The following is a 21,257-nucleotide window of genomic DNA, read 5'->3' as shown; positions in this document are numbered from 1 at the left end:
AGGCCAAGTGAGGGCCCCACGGGTTCCGGGTTCCGGTGTCCAATGGCTGCAGCTCCACCGACAGGAAGGGCTCGGAGCAGCATGGTGTGCGCACCGCGGAGAAGCTGCTGCGTGAGTTCTACCCGCACTCGGCCCGGGGCCAGACCCAGCTGCGGCTGCTGCAGAGTCTCTGCCTGCTGGCCACCAGGGAGAAGGCCAACGTGGAGGCGGCGCTGGGCACCTTCATCGAGATGGCGCAGGCTGAGGTGGGCCGGCGCGCGGGACAGGCGGCTTGTGGGGCGAGGCTGGGGGCCCAGTGCACTCACGCCGGCTTACACCCCAAACCCCCCATGCGCAGAAGGAGAGCGTCCCCGCCCTGCTGGCCATGGCACAGGCCTACGCGCTGCTGAAGCAGGTCCCCAAGGCGCGCACGCAGCTGAAGCGTCTCGCCAAGGCCCCGTGGGCGCTGGATGAGGCCGAGGACCTGGAGAAGAGCTGGCTCCTGCTGGCGGACCTGTACTGCCAGGGCGGCAAGTTCGACCTGGCGTCGGAGCTGCTGCGGCGCTGCGTGCAGTACAACAAGGCAGGGGGCGCGCCGCCGTCGGGGGAGCAGGGACGCTGGTGGAGGCAGGGGGCGAGGGGCGCGTGGGCATCAAGGGCAGAGGAGGTGCCGGTTAGAACTGATGTGAAGAGGCTGGACAAAAGAGGGCACATGCACGCTAAGGAAGATGGGAACGGAACCGGGGGCAGGAGCAGGGAGTGGGACCGGGCTAGGTAAGAGGAGGCGGTCAGGGTGGGGCAGCCAAGAGAGATGGGAAGGGGTGTCGGGGTCAGAGCCGGAGGGCTGTGGGGAAAGGGGTCATACCAACGTCGGGGTAGCCTGGAGGGGGCACACGGTGGACCCCTCGCAAAGGTGGGAGATGCTACTGGAGACCCTGAGAGGTTAGAGTTAATGCAGCTCACCACCATCCTTTGCCCCCCCAAATCTCCCCTCCCCTGTGGGTTGTACCCTGTGCTGGGACCGGGTGTGGCTTTCCCTACAGTCCTGCTGCAAGGCCTATGAGTACATGGGCTTCATCATGGAGAAGGAGCAGTCCTACAAAGACGCAGCCACCAACTATGAGCTGGCCTGGAAGTACAGTCATCACGCCAATCCTGGCATTGGTAAGGCAATCAGCCAAGGTGCATGTGGGTGACCTGGGCACTGGGCAGGAGGACCGAAACCCTGGCTCTTGGGTGGTTAGGATGCCACTGTCTGTGTTCCCTGTGCCCCTGGACAGGCTTCAAACTCGCTTTCAACTACTTGAAGGACAAGAGATTTGTGGAGGCCATTGAAGTCTGCCACCATGTAAGCCATTGTAAGCCCCTGGGATACATTAGGGGTGGGGTGGGGGGCTTGTGCTGTGGCCTGGTCCTGGTGCAGAGATGGACACCCCCTGCCTGATGCTGCACCCCTTTCTTCCTCTGTCCCAGGTTCTCAGAGAGCATCCTAATTACCCCCAAATCAGAGAAGAAATTTTGGAAAAGGCCCAAGGGTCTCTGAAGCCCTAGCTGTGGTCAGTGGGAGCCAGGGTGGGTGGAAGCCATCAAGCTAAAGAAGTTTCTTGGAGGGGTTGGGAAGTGGGGCAGGGGAGAAGAGATTCAGAATATGACATATTCTTACCCATTTCTCTATTGTGTGTGGTTTATTTGAATCATGCCTCATCTGGTCTAAGGGCATCCCAAAGCTTTGTGTTTTTAAGGCACAAGAGGCACTTTTGCTCTGAGGAGAAGAGGGATCCACCAGCTTAACTTATGCTGGGCTCACTGGGCACCTTCTGTTGGGTTCCATTTTTATTCCAGACTCTGAGGGAGCAGAGGGGAACAAAGAGGCGGTTTGGGGAAAAAAAACAAAAACAAAAACAAAACTCCCTACATCTATTTTCATATTATTATGTTAGTTTATAAATGCCTCCCCTCCTCTATCTGGTCTTCAGACCCCCAGAGCTCAAGAAGCGACTCCCCACAGCATCCTGCCCAGCTGGGACACAGACAGGACGACCAGCTCAGAAGGTCCCACAGCTGAGGCTGTGTGAGGGAGGCCATCATCCCATAGGCTGTGGAGGCCCTTGGCTCACTCTGTCCATACATTCTGTCTCCTCCCCAGGTCCTCCGCTGGCCTCTGCTGCTCCTCACTGGTTTGGGACAAACCCGATTACCCATGACTGGTACAGCCCAAGAAAAAAATAGCTCCCACTTCAGATTTTCTAAAAGACACTGACCAAGAGATTTATCCTCCAGAAACCTTTTTCACGCCTTGGAGGATAAAAGCAATGGTCCCTATTTAGAGGAATTATGTTACTTGTAACTGGCAAGAGAGTGGCAGAGGTCACTTTAGCTGCAGCTCCCAACACCTCTCTTCTTGTTTCTCATGATGCCAGTAACAGGCCCGGTTTGGCCTCAGAGGAAGGAACTCTGAACTGGGAGTTAGGACTGTGACCTTCCCAAGAGCTTCTGCTCTGTGGACTTAAGTGTCCCCCTCTGTGGTAGGAAATTAGATGAGATGTGCCTGTCCCCAAAACCATAATGCAAATCCCTTCCAATGATATACAGCAAACAGTTTATAGTTTAATAGCCATGTGTTTAAAAATCATTGTTACATAATAGAGAAAAATTACTAGCATGACAAAGTCATGAATTCATGAGTGCTGTTACTCAGAATGGTTCTAACTTTTAAGTATATCAATATAATTGATATAAAGCAAAATACTTAGTATGAGTAGAATACAGCAAAATTTTCAAGAGAAGTTGTCCAGTGATGACAGTTTGGGAACCGGACAGGTAGGGGTCGCGTTTAGAATAGACAGAATTATCCTTGGTGGTGGCTGAGCCTTGTCTTTGTAACACCCTGCTGACCACATGGATGGCCTCTTGATTTGAGTCAGTCATCTGGAATGCTTTCCCCAGCTTACTACCATTCTTCCTATGGGAAACCGGTCCCCTTTACTAGCATCTGCTTTACAATCTGGTTTCTTGGGGTGGCTTGTTGAGAGACAGGTTTGTCTGTATGGAGAATGATGCTGTAAAGGATTATACATTAATCACATTTTTATTACTGTAGAACCTAAATGGTCTTCATTTATCTTTAAAAAAAAAAAAAAGGCCAGGAAGCGATCTTATTGCCCTAGACAGGGAGAGGGTAGGTTCAGTCCTGCCATGGTCTGTGTCCACGGTTTAGGGCCCTGTGGGGGCTTCCCGCCAGGGAACTGGAGCGGCCAGGAGTTGCTGTCCAGACTGCCAGGCTAATCAGAGCAGGGCCTCGGAGCCCTTGGAGAGACCCAGACTTTGAAATCATGCGTGCTGAAGCAAACTCTACAAAGAGTGTTCTCAGCTGAGGACCAGCAGCAGGGAGACAGAGCAATGGAATGTACCAGGATACTCTACCAGGAGAAGCCAAAGTCCTAGCTAAGCTGCTTACAGGGACAGGTTACCCATCACAGGCCAGGCACCAAGCTATGGATCCTCCTCTGACCATTGATGATGAGGCCATGTCCATGCATGTTCAGAGGTAAGAGACAGATACCCAAAGAGTAGCAGAACTGGCAGAGAGAGGATGATAAAACATAGAGATAGTGGCAGAAACATGAAACAATATGGAAGTCACAAACATGCCCCAGGTACTCTCCTAAGTGCTGCGTATATGCGAACTGAATGAGCTTTTGAGACAAGCCGTGTTATTTGCACAGTATTGAGGACACCAAGACCCAGTGGTGGTAAACAGTGTGATTTGCCTAAGTCACTTTGCTAGGTAGGAGAGCTGGGATTTGAACCTGGCATTCTGGGTCCATGTTCTTACCCCGTAAGCCTCAGAGATAAAGTTAAAGAGAGCCCAGCACAGACCAAAAGGCAGAGAATCAGAGCCAGATCTAGTCTCCTTATTTGGTCTTCCCTTCCAGCACTTTGTATAAATCCTTATTCCTAAGGGGGAGGCTGACCTTGCTCCTCAGGCCCTAGGCTGGGAGTCCCCAGGGCAGGGTGCGGCCTGCTCCTTTGGCCCACAGCCGGGCTGCTGGGGACAGGTCAGACGGGTCTGGCTGGTGCAGATGGCTGAGGTCCTGCAGCTTCCTGTGCGCAGCCCGACAGGAGGACTCTACCAGCCACATCCCACTGTCTGCCCCTAACTGGGGTCGGGGTGGAGGACTCTACCAGCCACATCCCACTGTCTGCCCCTAACTGGGGTCGGGGTGGGGACGGGACTTCGTTCTCTAGGCCAGGCCCCACCCAGCTCAGTGAGACCAGTGGGAAACAGCTGAGCAGAGAACCATCTCAGAAGACTACACTGCCCCAGCTCACCACCACCCTGGGAGATCACTGGGGAGAGATGGGCTCGTGGGAAGGGAAAACTGCTCTGCCTGGCAACCTCCCAGTGGGCTTCCTGTCTCCAAGGTGAGAGGCCTGCATGGGAGGAGGCCCGCTGGGTTGTGACCCTCACTCCTACCCCAACATAGCCTCTGAGTCCACACCATCCTGCGGGGGTACCCTCTCCCTCCCCCCACACTACCTCCCAAGGGTATACCCCCCCATCTCCCAGTCCCACAAACGCAGACCACAGTTTAAAAATAGAGCCTCTTTATTGGTACCTGTAAGCTCAGGTACAAGGTGTTCCCACAAGCAGACAGGCTGGCAAGGCCTCCTGGGCAAGGCGGCAGGCCCAGAGCCTGGGCTTCTTGGCACAGACATAGAGAAAAATGAATAAATTATAGTTCTGATGCTCAAGGACGATACAGAAATTAGGATGCAAAACTCAACATCGGCAAACAAAGGGCATAAAAGCCAAAAGGGCCTCTCCTCACCGGAGCCAACTGGCTTTAGGGCATGGGCAGGTGGCTGGGGCTGACATGCAGTGCCCAGCAAGCCCTGAGATAGTCGTCAGGAGCGTGCTATGGGCACAGAGGCTAGTCCCTTGCCCTCTCTGGGCTTCCTGCTTCCCTTCTACATTAGTGGGCCCAGAATAAAGCCTGTGGCCTTTGGGGAGGAATACCACGAGGCAGAGTACAGGAAGCAGAGGGGGCTGTGTCGGGGCAGAAGCAGGTTTTGGTCACGGTTGGCTTGGCTTGGCTTGGCCTGGCCAGTCCAGCCCAGCCCAGCCCAGCCCAGCCCAGCCCAGCCCCCTACCTAGACGCTGTCCCCAGTCACTTGCCTCTCATAGCCAGGCTGCTGCTGCAGTAGACTATAGGCACCCAATCCACACCTGGTCTGTACCAAAGCCCAGGCAGGGTAGGGGATGCACGACAAGGCAGAGGGACTTGCAGGGATCTGTGCCCTACCCCAACTCCAGCACTGCCCACTGGCCAGAGGGGAGAAGCCTATACCTTCTAGTCTCCAAATAAATTATGGAAATAAATTATAGTCTTCACAGTCCAGAAAATATAGCCACCCATGGGTCTGGGGCTCAGGGTGGCAGGAGAAGCCATTAGAAGTGGCAGATTTCAGCCCTGTCTTGTTCAGGCTAAGGAACATCACACGAGACCAGAAAGGGGTCTGCAAAGCTCCAGGGGAGCCATATTTCCTCCTGTTCCTGGCATACACCATGGAAAGTGGAAGAAGAGACTGGGGGGGCTCTGGGGGGGGGGGGGTGCTGACAGGGAAAGCCCCCTCCCTGCCCTCTCTTCAGCACGGAAGTAGTTACAAAAATAAATAAGTCAATCCAGAGTGTTGCACAAACTCAGGAGTGCCTGCATGGATGAGCCAAAACTCTTAACATACAGACCTCAGGGAGCCCCCAAATTACAACAAAGCAGCAACAGGGCTCTTAGGACCACGAAAAGGTCCCCCAGTCCTCACACAGGCACCGGCTCCACCAGAGGCGCTGGGGCCGGGTCCTCAAACAACTGGCTGTCCATGAAGGGTGCCGGGGCCTCAGTGGCGGAGTCCACCAGGCCCACAAGGGACTCCAGGAGGCAAGCGCCGGTGTCCCCTGCTGGAGAGAAGGTTGGCAGGGGGAAGAAGGGGGCCTCCGGGTTGTCCAGGCTGTCAGACACCTTCCGGGAGGTGTAGTGAGGCCCCAGACTATAGTCTGGCAGGGCCTGGAGCAGCTCGAAGGAGTCACAGGAAGACAAGCTAAGGTCCACAGAGTTGCTCTGGCCGGCATCTGAGCTGGGCAGCACTGAGGCACCAGGGAAGCTGCCTTCTCCCAACCCTTCAAGGCTACTGTTCAGGAAGAAGCTGGCATCCAGGTTGGCGTTTTCATCCAGGATGCCTGACGTGAGGCTAGAGCTGGTATAGCTGTGGGTCCAGCTGGCCAGGCCACCGGGCTCACCAGTACCAAAGATATCAGCTGGGTGGAAGCAGCTGAGGTTGTCCAGGCTCCCCACTCCCCCTTCCTCTTCCTCCTCCTCCTCCCCTCCCAGGTCAGAGTCACTGAGACTCAGGACCCGGGCCAGGCTGTCATCATCCATGTCAGCCTGGAAGCCAGGGCCAGGCAGGGCTGGGTGGGCGGTGCCGCTCGGGGCCTCGCTGGTGCCCGAAGCTGTGGAGGAGTCGGTCATGTCGCTGCTACAGCTGTTGTCTCCCAGCTCGCTGCTCACGGGGGGCTTGGCTAGTGGGAAAGCGGGGGCCAGGACCTGCTCACCAGGGCTGGCTGGGCCGTCCTGGCTGTGCGCCTCCAGCTCCCCCAGGCTCTCGGCCCCCTGCTCCAGCTGCAGGCGGGTGAGGGTGTGGAGGAAATGGGTCTGCACGCGGGCCTGATTAAATTCTACACGGCCCTTGGGGTTCTCGCAGCCCTCCCTGCAGCAGCCGCAGGGGAACGCAGTGTGGTCCATCTGCAGAGAGAGCAGAGCATAAGTAAGGATCCTGTAGAGCCCAGAGAAGCCCGAGCTCAGGTTCTGCTTCCCGGCCCGTACCTGGCACTTGATGCCCGCCAGACTGCAGCTGCAGGTCTCGGGGTCACAGACCTGATCACAACGACAGCCACAGTCCTCTCGGGACTGGCGCAGAGCCTGCAGCTCCCGCTTCTCCTCGCGATCGATCCTCCGCACCCCAGCAGCCCGCAGCAGAGCCCGCCGTCGCCGGGCTGGGTAGGGCTGTAGGAAGGTCATCTCCTCCAACCGGCCACCTGCCACGGCCACGGCCAAGTCCTCTTCCACAGAGGCATCATCAATGGCGTCCACTGTGAGTGGCAGGCTGGCCTCCGTCTCAGGCACCCCGCTCTCTGCAAGCTGTACCACAGCAACGAGGAAGGATGTGAGAGACAGACAGGGGTCTTGGCCCCTACCGCCACCAGTCACTGGACAAATGTTCCCCACAGGCTTATTCGGGCTGAGCACCATGGATACCACAGTGAATGTGAAGGCCAACAACACTGCCCTTGGGGCACTGGCAAAGAGATTTCCTGTTCCTGTCATTTCCCCAGTTCCTGGACAAGCCCCCAGCCTCCCTCCACAGCCAGGCTGACACCCCACCCCCAAGGTCACATCAACTACCCATCCCTCACATGGCACTGTCAGACAGCTTCAGGCACCATGCCCCCAGCCACTACAGCAAACACAGGCCCTTCCACACCCCACTCTGTCTGTGGATCATCCAGGTAACAGGCCCTGATGGAGCAATACTGGCCCCAGAGGCCTCCTTCCCTAAATTCATAATGAGCATACTGGCTCCCACCCTAAAAGCCCCTCCCCTCTAAGGCTAGGACTTCAGAAGCCAACCAAGAGCCCCTGCAATGGAGACGGGTCTCCCCTACCTTCCACCGGAGCGCCTCCAGCTTCTCCTCCTTCAAGCGTAGGCACAGCTTCTCACGCCGTGCCCGGGCTTGCTCCTGGGTGAACTCAGCCAAGGAAAAGCGGCGGCAGGCACTGTGGCGGGGGCCCATACCCAGAGTGCAGCCACCACGGCTGGGTACACTGGTGAAGCCCTGGCACCGTGGAAAGTAGAAGACGGTGATACCATCAAAGGCGACACGGCCTGGCCGCTTCCGGGGAGCCCGCTTCAGGATGGACAGGGCTGGAAGGCACAGAGGGAAGGGACAGGACATTAGTTCTCTGTGAGGCTCAGCAAACCTCCAGGAAGATGGTACTGAATGACCTTTCCTCTCACATCCTGCTGTGACTTCCCACCCCGAGAAAAAAAGAAATGAATCTGAATTGAACCAGCCTGGCTAGGATTAGAGCTGGTAAAATTGAATGGCCTTCCTTACTATTACTTACCAGTTCAAATGAGACTGTTAGATTAAACACCTCTGTCATCTTTATTAGCCATTTATAGGTTCCTTAGGCAGTTTTCTATAGGCTTTTTTTTTATTCATTTGTAGGAACTCTTTATATATGATATTAAAGACACTGATCATCTGTCTAAGCTATCTGCAAATATTTTAGTCTTTTATTTTTGTTCAAGGCATTTTACAAAATAACTTCTAAGGCCATGTAATTAAAAATATATTGACCTTTTCCTTGAGTTTCTTGCATTTTGCAACAGGCTTAGAAAGGCTCTTATCTGAAACTGCCTAAGTTATGGATTGTATATTGATTACTAAGCTATATTTGGTATATTCTATACAAATACTGGTATCCTATTGCTTTTAATTGAACCATAAATAGTTGCCTTAGAACAGCCGAATACTGGCAACTGTATGTATTTCAACTTACTATTTTGCCTGTCCCAATCCAATACACAGAATTCTTATTCTCTCAGCAAACTGAACTGGGTAGCACTTACTGAACAATGTTAACTACTAGTGGTGACAACATCCTCATCTTGTTCCTTAGTGGGACGGCTTCCAGTATGTTCTCACTGACAGGAATGCCAGCTTTTGGGCTGAGACACATTTAATCACTTAAGGTAGAATTCACTTATTACTATTTTACCAAGGGCCTTATCTAGAAGGAACATGACATTTTATCAAGTGTTTTTCAGCATCCACAAGCGGCTCTCTTATTTTTCTTCCTCTGACATAGTCAATGGGTAAACTCTAAGACTGGATTTTATAAATATTAAACCATTCTTATATTGCCAGAATAAATCCAGTTTAGTCAACATACTGTTAGGTTTTATGTGCTAAAAATCATACTCTTTTTCTATGTATAATACACAGATACATATATTAATACATAAACAAAGACATCATACCCAGGGATTAAAATGTCACTGCAGTAATAATTAGGAAAAATATGTCTAAAAAGGTTCCCTGGGGTTGGGGGCAGCAATAATGAAGAACAAAATTGAGGAATACTGCTTTAGGGCTCTTTGTCATTTTGAAATCAGAATGACGCCAGCTTGAAAAGTAACTGGGGATGAAACCTTTCCACTATGTTCAGGCAAAGCCAAACGGCATTTTGACAGGAGAGGGACCGGCCTGACAGGCCCCGCAGTACAGTGTGGGGCGTGAGACTCTAGTGGTTCAGTTGGTAGGACAGGGTGTGCAAGCTGGAGAAACGAAACTGGAACATAAGGGAGGAGTTGGAGCCAGAGGGCCCCAGGGCGACTCTGAGGAGCTCCGTCCTGACCTGCAGGACTTCTAAGCAGGGAGTCCTGAGGTCAAAGGTGAATTGAGCCGGGCCCAGGTGCCTCTGGACAGTGGCCATTCCTCAGTGACCACTGTATTACGGGAAGTGGCCTCGGTGGAGAGCCAAAGCCATTGGGACACGACCTCCAGAGGCCAGCATGGCTTTGTCAGGGGCCTCCCAATTTCATTTTCAGGAAGGAAGGAGGGGTGCGGTGGTTCTGAGGAGAGAGGGACTCACGGGGGAAACTCCGGGGGCCACAGAAGTCACGGTCAGGCAAAGGCGACTGATCCCAGGGGCCCTCCTCATCGGAATCCCAGGCTGGGGAGACTGATGAGCTTGGAGAGCAGGAGCGAGAACGGCGGCCCGAGGAGGACAAAGAGGAGGAGGAGGAGCAGAGCGAGGAGTCGTCCTCATCCAGCTGGTCAAACTTCCTCTTCAGGGGCCCAGTCATGGTGGGGCAGGGGGTACTCTGGGGTCCGCACACTGACAGCCTGGAGTGGAAAGAAGAAACCTCTGGGTGGCAGGCCTGCAGACAGGCGGCGGCTGCTCAGTCTCGACCAACTTCCCTTACCCTCCAAGGTGTCCCAGGCCTCCCCCTTGGCTCTGCATGCAGGGGGATGGCTTTGAGAGGCTTCCTGCCGCAGGCAGAGTACCGAGGTCCAGACCCTCTTCCTGGCACTTGCAGATTCCCACCATCTCTGCCCAAAAGCCTTCCTAGGACACCACTGGGAACCTTCCCCACTACCTCCTACAACCCACCTACACACATGCATTCACCAGACCAACAGATGGACCAACAGACCTCAGCTGGGCCTCGTTCATTCCCCGACAGGAATCCTGGGGGCTGACTCACTGGCTGGGTGATTCACACAGCTCGCATCTGTGTGCCTTTGTGTGTGTGAGGCCGTCTGCAGCAGCCTGCACAGACAGCTCTGTACGGTGGCTCTCCTTCCCCCTCCTCCTCCACCACCACCCTCAAACACTCCCACAGATACACCACCCTATGCACGGGCGTGCGCGCGCACGGACAAACAGACAGACAGACACACACACACACACACACACACACACTCTCTCTCTCTCTCTCCTTCTGTCTCTGGGGCCAGGCTGACCAGGGCACTCCGGGAAACAGGCTGCCTTCGACACTGGCCCCGATTCCCAGACACAGGACTTTCCGGAGCCCCTCCTCTCCTGTGACAGAGCCACTCAGACTTTCCCTCAGAAACCCCCGCCCCGCAGAAGTCCCCTGCTTCCAGGCCTGGCTGTGCTTCATGTGTCTCTAACAACTCCTGTTTGATCTTAAAAATGCATCTACATCTTGCCTCAACTCCAACATCTAGCTCTGTTTGTTTGAATTAACTTCCTATGGAAAATTATTTTTTTCCTCTCAAAACACACACACACACACCCCACCACCACCACCACCAACTCTTAGTGAAACTGACCAATCAAGATGACATCCAGGTGTCTCCTGTTTGTAGCTTGGTGACTTGGGGGTACCGCAGGACACAGCTTACTGTGTCTCCCCTTTAGGGGCTCCCACCCCTAAATGCCTCTGCTATCCCTGGAAATCCCCAAAGGACTCAGGCCTAAGGGCTGAGCTACCTAGTCTCTCTATGTCCTACAGGGTTCAGGCCTGGGCCCCAGGAGGTCACCAGGAGGAAGGGGAAACGGTGAAGAGGCCCTAGCGCTGGGGAGCCCCTCCCCCACTGCCATCACAGGAAATGAGAACAGGAAAAACCGACCAGAAGGCTGGCAATCTCCTCTCCTCAGGTGTCCTTTCTAAACACCCTTGTCCCCTTTGCCAAGCCTAGGACAGAGTCTCTGGATCCTACAGCTAGATAGAAGGTGCGCGGTCAGTAGACTTACTGGATAAAATTCATCCTGAGCACAGCCTCTCCCTACAGACGAGAAAGAAGCAAGAGAAACTCCCCTCCTTGCTAACCCTTCACACTGGGCCAGGGGAAGAGAACGCACAGGTGCTTCCGGGGACTTCTCAGCGGGTTGTTTCTCAGGCTTGGCACCCACAACCCCCGGCCAAACCACAAACAAAAACAACCCAGCTCCCAGCTGACCTGCAGCCTCTCCTAGGAGTTGGGGGAACTCATGACCCAGAGCCTGGCGCACACACATGTACACACGTGCAGACCCCAGAGACAAACACAAACACACGCCGCCAAGCCACACACACATACCCTGCCCTACCAGCCCGGTGGGGAGACCCCATCCTCTCCCAAACTTCAGATGCTGTCCATAGGGTGCTGAATGCCTCATCTACACGCCCAAGCTCAAGACCCACCCACCGCCAAAACCAAATGCCCACTTTGTATCTCTGCCTGGCTGTCCCTAAGAAACATAAAATTCCATAGGCCCCAAATCGAACCCCTTGTTTCTGTTCCCCACCCCCAACCTGTGCCATCTGTTCCTCTTCCTGTGTTCCCTATCTTAGTAACGGCACTGCCACCCACCCAGTTACTCAAGCCAAAAGCCTGCAGCCATCCTCAATAACTCCTTCCTCCCTCTCCCTCCGGCCACATCCAAGCCCCCAGTCCTGCAAGCATACACTAGCTCATTTAATGCACACAAGGCTAGGCAGAGACAGTAGGGACTAGGGAGGCCATCAGCATAGGATTAAGAACCTTGGCTCCAGAACCAGACTGCCTGCACTGGAACCCTGGTTTGGCTGTTACTCGGCTGCGTGACCCCGGTCAAGGTCCTTAAGCTCTCGATGTCTTCAGTTCTTTGTCTTAAAACCTCACAGGGTTGGGAGGTTTACAAGAATCAGTACGTGTCAAGTTCTTAGGACAGTGATAAGTGCTGAGTGAACATAGCATTCTACACTGTGGGAAAAAGGAGCCCCTGGATACAACATGTGAATCTCAGTGATGTCATATGGAATGAAAGAAGCCAGATGCAAGAATACACGTGAATGAAGTTCAAGGAAACGTAAACCCAATCAGTGATGATACAAGTCAGAATGGGAGGGCTGGGAGTTTGATATGCACTGGGGACAGCGGTTGAGGGGGAGCCTGGGGACTTCACATTGCTGGGTGAGTGGGTTTCTTGTAATGTTCTGTGTTACCTGGCTGGTGGTTCCATGAATGTCTAAAACTAAAAACTCATCTAGCTGTACACACAGAATTCATATGCTTTATGCATTTCATATATGGCTCCTTCAATTTTATTACCTTATGTCTCTGTCCCCACTGCAACTGTCAATGTTCCCTGCCTCTGCTCCTGTTGTCCCCATGCAGCCAGAGTGATCTTCCTCAAGATCTCTGCTTGCCATCCCCATGCTTAGGAAAGCTGGGCCTTAGGATCAAGCCTAGAATTCCACGAGAGGCTGAAGCAGGCCTGGCTGCTGCCTCCCCCTTTCCCTCACTATACCTCCAGCTGAACTTGCAGTTCCCCTAATTGCCATGACCTGCCCGCCTCCTGGCCTTTGCACAAGCTGGAACTCAGCCTACTCTCCTCTAACAGTCATTTCCAAGAGGGCCTCCCTGAAACCCCTATTTCTCACTCTTGACTACATGCTTCTCTGGGCTCCCACAGGCTCTGGGAATCCCCTACCCCACCCTTCTCTCAAAGTCTTGCTGCAGCCTCGCTGTCTTTCCCTCACACCAGGCAGAGGGCCTCTCTGCCTGACCATCCCTGTACCCAAGCTTAGAGCAGAGTCTGGCATAGAGAAGGCACCTAAGGACCAGCAGAGGTGGACCTCAGTGCGACTTCCTGATCCTGTCAGTTAGTCTGGGGGTACACATGTGCAGACCAGAGATCCGCCTGCACTGGAGCCATAGGAGCGGGTGGCTCTGAGGGTAGGAAGCTCGGGCTGTGGTCCGATGCCAACATAGGCATCTCAGGAGACACCTTGTTCCCCAGAAGTAAACAGACAGATACCAAGCAAGCAGATTTAAGCCAGACACCCTGGCTCTGCCTCGGGCATGTCTACAGAATGGGAATTTAAGGTGAAAGTGTTCTGAATGTCAGGAAAAACAGGGACACAGGGAAGCTACAGCCATGCTGCAGGTTCTAGTGGTGAACCCAAGGAGGATCTGCAGACCTAGAGTGTAATGAGAACTTAGCTCTTCCCTGATACTCCTCTGGGGTGGAGGGAGGAGAAGGAACAGCCCTTGGGTCTTGTGCTTCTCTGTCTCACCTGGGAATCCAGAGACCAAGAGAGGCAGAGGCAGGAGATGAGAGAAAGACTCAGCAAGAGACAAGGACAGGCCAAGTCAGAAAAAGGAATGAAAGATAGTGAAAGAGTCCAAGAAAAGTGTCAGACAGTGAGTCAGAGGAGGGGGGAGGGGCCCTCCGCAGCTACCCAGGAATCAAAATCCCAACCATGGCTCTGTTCCCAGGGTGAACACAGCCCCCTCCTAGGGTCCTGGAGGAAGGAAAAGCAATTCCCAAGAGTTGGCTCAGACAGAAATGCCACAGCCCCCCCCAGAGGAGCCCCAGAGACAAGCCCTGAATCAAAGAGAGCAAGGCTTCTTCCGGGATCTGCCTGGGCCCTGAGATCAGGCCACCCTCCTGTCACCACACACAGGAGTGGGATGGCTAGGATGAAGGGGTGAGACTTCCCCACTCTACTACTCCTCAACTGTCTACACACTCCGGCCACACTGAATCCCAGGAAGGTCCCCTCATCCTGGGGCATCAGGCAAACAAAAGCTCTCTGGTGGCCAGGGGAGTATCTCAAGGCCTCTGGGAAATCACATCAACTCCTTTCTGCAGCTCGCAGTCCTCATGTCCCAGCTCCCTACCAGAGCTGATACTGGGGAGAGAGCACCTTCAGCTTCGTCCATCCTCCTCTGGGAATCTGAAGAATGTGTCCTTTAACCTCAGATCCCCAGGCTCTGGTCAGGCCAGCTCCCCCTAACACCTGGGGTCACATGACTCCAGACTCTCAGGAACTACTTCCTGGGACAAGGAAAAGACACCTCTGAGTACCTCTGGCCCCCACTGGCAATGGCTAGAAAAACACTGGGCAGAAGCACAGAGAGGGCAGACAGGAAGCCTCCACATACCCCATCCCCCCATCTCTCAGAAAGTGATCCTGGGGGAGGGCACAGTTCCTCAGCCTTGGCCTCCAAGGCCTGGCACTGGGTAGGTGCCAAATGTTTGCTGCCTACAGGAGGCCAACTGCTCCTGCAGAAGGGAAATTGCACCTGACAGCAACTGCTTCCTCCAGCTAAGCAAGGCCTCCTTCATTCTCATTCATTCAACAAATATGGAGCTCCCACGGCATGCCAAGCACTGTGTCAGGCACTTGGGCGGACAGGGAGCAAGATCCACACTAGGGTTGCACTCTTGCGGCTTTGAATTTAGGAGCAAGGAGTATAGTTACAAAACCTTGGTGAGTGCTGGGATGGCAGGTGGGGGGGGGTGGGAAAGGAGGGGGAAAGCTGAGGGTAAAAAGAATCTCTAGGAGGAAGCTAGGTAGAAAGTTCCAGAGGGGGCACAGCAGGAGAAAGCGAGCCAGAATGGTGAGGGGGAGGGCCATCCTGGGACAGGTTACGAGAGCCGAGGCTGACAGGGCAGGCTTTAGCCTGAGGGCACTGGAAGCCACAGAAGGGTTTAAGTAGGGAGTGACAATACCAGATTTGCATTTTAAAAAGATGGCTCAGTCCCCGACCGTAGGGGGGGTGTGACTAGTTGGCTCCGGGCCAGGGTTAGGTGAGTGATGACAGGACAGGGAAGGCAAAGGAGAAAGGGGACTAGGCTTGCCGACCACTGGATGTGGAGACGAAGAGGGTGGTGATGTCAAGGATTGGAGGGCGAGCGGAGGCGGCCTGCTCCAGAGGACTGTGAGACATCTGAGTGGAGGTGTGGGGTGGGCAGTGGAGCTGGGGAGGGCTTCTCCAGTGTCAGAGGAGTGTAGGCTATGTGTGTGTCTGTGCCAGAGAGCTGGAGTGACTAAGTGTGTGAGGGCTGCTGTGGTGGGGACATCCAAGGGTGCGAGTCTGTGGAAAAGCCCCCAGGGAGGGGAAACTGAGGACCGGGAGGAAGTACGTGCTGCAGAGGGGAGAAGTGCGTGGGAGAGAGCCTACGTGTGCCCGCGGGTGTCCGGTGGGGCTGCTGCGCCCGTGACTCACAGCGGCGGCCTCTGCGTGTGACGGTGACTGACAAACAGGTGAGCGTACGACACAATCCCTCCTCCCTCCCTCCTGCCGGGGTCCGTGACTCACGAAGCCTCACTCCTCCACGATCTTCTCTCCACTCCCTCCCTGACCCCAGCCGGCCGGGGGCGCCAGGCACGCGCCCCAGCCCCCGGTGAGGGGGGGAGCCCGAGGAGGAAGGCGACAAATGTCACCTGCTCCGGCCACACGAGGAACTTCTGAAAAGTTCTCAGGCAACTAACTGGGTCAAAAGGAAACTCCTGTGGACGCGCGCACCCCGTCACCCCGCCACCGGCGCTAATCTCCGCTCAGCCGCCACCCGCACCCGCCTCGGGGCTCCGCGACTTCTTGGGGGTACCGGCGGCGGCGCGGGGGAGGGGAGCGGAAAAGCTGCCACTCTCTCCTCTCCGCCTCCCCTCCCCGGACGCCGGCCGGCCGCGCACAGGCAGGGGCCGAGCCGGCCCGTCCCCGCCCCGGCGCCGGGGGTGGAGGGGCAAGTGGCAGGGGCCGGAGGGGCGCAGCCCCCAGCGCGGGACGTTCCCTCCCTAAGGTCCCGGCCCGCCGGGCCCGCAGCCCCTCGGCGCTCACCTGCGATCCGGGAGCTCGCCCGGGACACTGATGCGACCCGCGTCCCGGCCGGGTGCGCTCCCCGCGCCGCGATACCGTGCGCGCTCAGCCGGGCTGCCGTCGGCCCGCCGTCGGCCCAGCCGCCCCTCTGGCTCTGCGCGTCCGGCAGCGGCGGCGGCGGCGGGAGACTGGCTGCGCCCGGCCCCGCCCGCCGCTCCGCCCTCCTCGTCAGTGGAAAACTCCGGGGCTCGCAGCGCTGACGCACGCCGGGCCTCCCGCCAGGCAGCCCGACAGCCCCGCCCCGGAGGCGCCACCTCCCCCCCGCCCCGAGCCGGGCGCAGCGGCCCGCGGGGCCTCCCTGCGGACTCTGACCCCGCGCGGGCGCGGGGGCTAACCTGCGCCTTCAGTCGCCCTCGCCGGTACCCCTCCCGCAGTTTCTTGAAGTCGCCGACGCTCCCAACCGGCAGAGCGGGGTCGAAGAGATCCCCCACCTCGCAAACACGGCCCCCGTTCGCGGATGGGTAGACTGAGGCCCGGAGCAGAGCGGAGCGTCAGGAAGGCCACCCGGCGACGGTGGCAGAGCCGAGGCCGCCTCTAGGCTTTCACCCCCGCCCTGCCCGAGGCAGTTGCTATCATCCAATCTAAACGTTCTTCCTCTGCGCCCTCCTTACCACCCACCCCCAGATCCGCCTGAAAAATAAACTGTGACTGGAGAGGAACCTGGGCAGAGAGAAAGGGGAACGAGGCGGGGGGGGGGGGGGGGGGTCATCTCTGGGCCTGACCTTCACCTCTGCCCACAGGTCTGAGACCCTGCAGAAGCCCTGAGCTGGGAGTTCCTGGAAACAGCTATCTCCTACCCACTCCCTCCCTATATCTCCTTAAAAAAAGAGAGAGAGAGAGAGATGTCTTCCAAGCCAGACACCCTGGCCACTTAAAATGGCCCACTGCCTTCCCTGCTCCCGCCAAGGCCTTTCCTGACTAGGGGCCAGCTCTCCCTGATTACTGCACAGGGGAAAGTGTGTGCATGCCCCGGCAGCGATCCCTGGCCAGGAGACCATCCTCTGCCCTTCTTCCCAACCTCAGATCAGACCTTACCCAGCACACAGGTCCCTTGAGCGTTTCTACCTTCACGCCTTTGCTACACAGCGTTCCTCTCGCCTGGAATGCCTGTCTGCCTTCTCGCTGCTTACCAGAATCTCATCGCCTTTAAGGTCTCAACTTGCGCTGCCTCCTCCAGGGAGCCTTGGTGGGAGCTTGACCCTCCCCCTCCCAGTCCTGCTCCCGCTGCATTCTGGGTTTTTCTCTGACTGTCCTAGATGAATGCTGTCACTCTCTAGCCCAACCCTCAGGATTCCTTTCTACCTTCCCCCAGGTAGGGGTTGGGGTGATCTCTCCAGCATGGATGGCTATGGGCTGGAGATGATGGTGAGGGCCCCTTGAGCCACAGGTGCTTATGTAGAGCCAGCCAGAAGGGGTCTGCCTGCCCTTCACCTTTCCAGGGAAGAAAAATAGGAGGAAAGGAGGTTGGAAGAAGCTACAGCTCTTGCCCTTGTTGTATGTATGGAGTGTGTATGTCTGGGGGACTTGTAGGGACAGGTATCTGGCAGCTGGAGCCAAGCTTTCAGTGACTTCCCAGTGTCCTCAAGATGAAGTCTCAACTCTGTGGGGCCTACAAAGCCCAAATAATCTGGCCCTTGCCCACCTTTGCAGCCTTACCACGCTCTCCTGTGCTCCCACCCCCAACTCCCCTGTTCCATTTCAGTGTCTGTAATAGGTATATGTGTCTTTTTATTTATACTCTATGCATGTAATATTGGTACGGCTGCATGTAGTTTTAATTTACATGTGAGATATTCTGTTCTAAATCTCATTAAGTTTCTTCCAGCCTTCTCTCTGCACTCTCACCCCCACCTCTTGATAACCACTCCAGTCCCTTGGCCAAGGCTTGTTTTGGGGACTGTGTCCTCCTCATCCTGATTCAGACTTCCCAAGATGCTCATCTCCAGCCTGTACTTACCTCACACTCAGTTGTGTGGTTTACTTGTGCATTTCCTTGCGTTGTCTGGGAGTGGTGGGAAGGCAGGGGCTGTGTTTGACTCTCCTCAGTGCTTGGTAAGAACCTGTTGAATACATTAAGTATACTTAGTAAATGTATACAGGGAGCTGAGGCTCTAGGAGTGTGCAGGGCTGGAAGTGGAGATGGAAGGGTCATCAGCATAGAGCAGAACGTTGAAGCCACGGGTGTGGCTAAGACAGCTCAAGAGGGAGTTAAAGGCTCCAGAGCTGGGTGTTGTTAGAGGTGACTCAGCCCTTAGGGCTATGATGGCAGGTGGCCACCCACCCACCACCACCCCTTCAGACATTCAGCCCTGTCCTCCCTGTAACTGCTGGTTGCAGACCGTTTTGGTTCCAAGGAATCCTTTCTTCCACTGCTGCCTCCTTCCTGCCTCAAATCCTTGGGACAGGTCCCCAGGATAAGGGAGTTTCTATGACTTAGAGTGTAGTGAAGTTCTAGTTGTTTCCCCTCCCTCTGGACTTCACTCTTCCAATGTGTAAAATAGAGGCACTGGACCAGAGAACCCCACCAGCTTCAACATTCCTTGAGTTACTTTCTAGAAGTCACTGCCTGCTGATCATCTGGGCAGGACTGAGCACTTGTGTTAATGCGGGTGTCTCAGGCTGCCTAGGTTTGCATTCTGCTGGCCAGTGTACTGGGAAAACTAGATGGGACAGAGACCAGGGCAGGGAGTTGGCAACGGGTGGAGTGGGGGCTTAGAGCAGGGAGCCCAAGGGTTGATGGGGTTTGGGGGGCAGGAAGGGAAGAAGAGAAAAAGAGAAAATATAGGAGAATAAAAATAATCAAATAAGTGATGTGTTTTCTCTAGCAAAGTGTCTCCCTGTCCTGGGATGGGCTTACCAGATGTTCCCCAGATGTTGTTGGTGATGGGAAACATCTCCCTCTGGGATCCCGACTAAGCTCTTCCTGTTCATGGAGAAATGAAGGGTCTGTTCCAAGGCAAGGAGGGTGGGGTCTGGAGCAGCCCCATCTGTGACTATGGCACATACATAGGCAGAAACACACCCACAAACCCTCAGGGAATTTCTGAATACTTAACAAGAGTCCAGAAAATTTCTCAAACATTCAGCATCCCTGGACCACCCATTTTAGGTAAATAAAACTATTACTAGTTTTAAATAAATATTTTCAAACTTAAAAAGGAATGATCCCCTCTGAAAAACTAAAATTAAAAGAGGAATGCCAAATGTGGAAGATTGAGAATTAACCAGATCTGTCATGCATTTTTGGTGGGTGAGTTGATGCAATCACTTTGGAAAATAACGTGGCAGTACCTAGTAAGGCTGAACATAGGTAAGCTCTATGATCATCTTTTAAAAAAAAAAAAAAAAAAGTAGTAGCTTTATTCATGACAACCTAGAATTGGAAAACAACTGAGATGTCCAAAGGATGAATGGAAACAAACTGATTTACCCTGCAATGGAATGTTACACAGCAACGAAAAAGAACAAATGCTTGACCCTTGCCAGGACAGGATGAAATCTTTAAAACATTATATTGATTAGGGGCACCTGGGTGGCTCAGTTGGTTAAGTGTCTGCCTTCCACTCAGGTCGTGATCCCAGGGTCCTGGGATGGAGCACTGCCTCCCCCCGACCCCCCTCACCCCCAGAGTCTGCTTCTCCCTGTGCCCCTCCTTCAAGTCGTGGGTGTGCAGGCTTTCTCTCTCTCTCTCTCCCACTCTCTCCCTCTCAAATAAAATCTTAAAAACAAAACATATTGACTAAAAGAAAGCAAGCACAAAAGAGCAGTAACTGTAATTCCATTTTTTGTATAAGTTTAAACAGTGGAACTAGATAAATAACATTACCTTTGGGGGTATTCAAGGGGAAGAGCCATAACAGAACCTTCTGGGATGCTGGAGATGTTCTATATCTTGATTTGGGCAGCGGTTGGTACATACATAGGTAAAAATTCAAGTTCCCCACTTCAGATTTGTTCAGGTTCCTGTATGTAAATTTCACCTTGCTAAAAGGAGCAGGGAGGGAGGGCTTGGCAATCGGAGTGAGGTGATTGGGACAGGAATGCCCTTTGTCTCAGCCTTCCACCAGGAAGTCAGCCTACCTCCTTACCAATGAGGAATACCAGGGGCTCAAAGGTCAGGTTCAACTGTTTAGATTTCTGAGATGGGTAAGAATTTTATTCCATCATGATTCTTAAATGGAAGAGGATTCATGTTATTTTGCACCCATAAGTTTTAAAGTTTTCGCTCTTGTGGTCAGGTCTCCGATCTGTTTAGTTTTTTAATACGGTGTAAGGTCAGGGTCTAACTTCACCCTTTTGCATGGGAATATCCAGTTTTCCCAGCACCATATTTTGAAAAGATGTTATTTCTCAACATCAAATCAAAACAGCTGAGTCCACCCAACGACTACCTCCCTCAGCTGGAATACTGTCCAGTGTTCCAGACCAGTCTCATCACCTCTGAGCCTTGTCTGAGAAATGGGAGCACCTTTCCCCGTCCCAGGTAACCTGGCTCTCTGATTGTTGTTAGTCTGTATTGTCTGCTTATGGCTAATACACGCTCCTTAGCACACCTGTGGATTCACGGAGAATAGCTGCTATCTCCGAAACAGCAGAGTTGAGGTGGGGGAGGAGTCTGGTGAGGCTGGGAACAGGACCAAAGTCCTGTCTCCTTATGCCGATCAAAGGTCCCTCTCTGGGCACCTCACGGCATCACCTCCTCCTCTCCCTAGTCCTGTGTTGGGGAGTCTTGCTCATCTCCACCTTGCCTCCTCCTCTTTCCCTCAAAGGAACTCACCCCTTCAGGCCCCCATCCCTCCACCCACACCAGGCCCCACAACAAACTAAAAGGGCGGCTCCCAGACCAGCAGCCTCTGGATCACCAGAGAACTTGTTAGAAATGCAGATTCTTGCGTTCTCCCCAGACCCCCAAAATCAGGAACTCCTGCATTGGGGCCCGGCAACCCATCTTCCAGCAGCCCTCCAGTGGATTTGGATGCATAAAGGGGCTTGGGCCCCACTGAGCTAAGGCCTTGGGAAGCAAAACCCAAGAAAGGGGACTGTCTTCCAGTAC

General features: G+C 54.4%; 2 protein-coding genes across 8 annotated transcripts in view; one reads left to right on the top strand and one right to left on the bottom strand.

Annotated features, from left to right (window-relative positions):
* TTC21A (tetratricopeptide repeat domain 21A) overlaps window positions 1-4,133 on the top strand; it is a 35,619-nt gene extending 31,486 nt beyond the window's left edge. For 2 of the 5 annotated variants that reach the window (XM_032348088.1, XM_032347882.1), the window contains 5 exons: window positions 53-245; window positions 338-562; window positions 1,023-1,143; window positions 1,260-1,327; window positions 1,453-4,132. In XM_032348088.1, coding sequence (XP_032203979.1) covers window positions 53-245; window positions 338-562; window positions 1,023-1,143; window positions 1,260-1,327; window positions 1,453-1,530 — 685 coding nt within the window. In that variant the 3' untranslated portion in view covers window positions 1,531-4,132. Of the gene's footprint in view, window positions 1-52; window positions 246-337; window positions 563-1,022; window positions 1,144-1,259; window positions 1,338-1,452 lie in introns of all 5 variants that reach the window. The other 3 variants (XM_032347830.1, XM_032347935.1, XM_032347999.1) reach the window with 3 other exon arrangements.
* Window positions 4,134-4,570: 437 nt separating this feature from the next.
* CSRNP1 (cysteine and serine rich nuclear protein 1) lies at window positions 4,571-16,658 on the bottom strand. 3 transcript variants are annotated; one of them, XM_032348946.1, is made up of 5 exons: window positions 16,636-16,658; window positions 9,696-9,949; window positions 7,700-7,959; window positions 6,861-7,175; window positions 4,571-6,779 (listed from the first exon to the last, which is right to left on the bottom strand). In XM_032348946.1, the coding sequence occupies exons 2-5, from the start codon at window positions 9,907-9,909 to the stop codon at window positions 5,799-5,801; spliced, it is 1,770 nt and encodes a 589-aa protein (XP_032204837.1). In that variant the 5' UTR covers window positions 9,910-9,949; window positions 16,636-16,658; the 3' UTR covers window positions 4,571-5,798. The 3 variants fall into 3 exon arrangements, with proteins under 3 accessions (XP_032204837.1, XP_032204924.1, XP_032205001.1); XM_032349033.1 differs by lacking the exon at window positions 16,636-16,658 and adding an exon at window positions 16,166-16,338; XM_032349110.1 differs by lacking the exons at window positions 9,696-9,949; window positions 16,636-16,658 and adding an exon at window positions 8,671-9,689.
* Window positions 16,659-21,257: the final 4,599 nt, after the last annotated feature.

This window comes from Mustela erminea, chromosome 1, assembly GCF_009829155.1.
Source record: "Mustela erminea isolate mMusErm1 chromosome 1, mMusErm1.Pri, whole genome shotgun sequence".
Taxonomy (NCBI): Eukaryota; Metazoa; Chordata; class Mammalia; order Carnivora; family Mustelidae; genus Mustela; species Mustela erminea.
This window is presented reverse-complemented; position numbering and strand designations above follow the sequence as displayed.

Excerpts from the sequence above, each read along its gene's own strand:
- CSRNP1 (XM_032348946.1), bottom strand. The coding sequence starts at position 9,909 with ATGACTGGGCCCCTGAAGAGGAAGTTTGACCAGCTGGATGAGGACGAC. Across the intron at positions 7,960-9,695 it reads TGGCCCCCGGAGTTTCCCCC|CCCTGTCCATCCTGAAGCGG; the intron begins GTGAGTCCCTCT and ends TGTGCCTTCCAG. Across the intron at positions 7,176-7,699 it reads TGGAGGCGCTCCGGTGGAAG|CTTGCAGAGAGCGGGGTGCC; the intron begins GTAGGGGAGACC and ends GCTGTGGTACAG.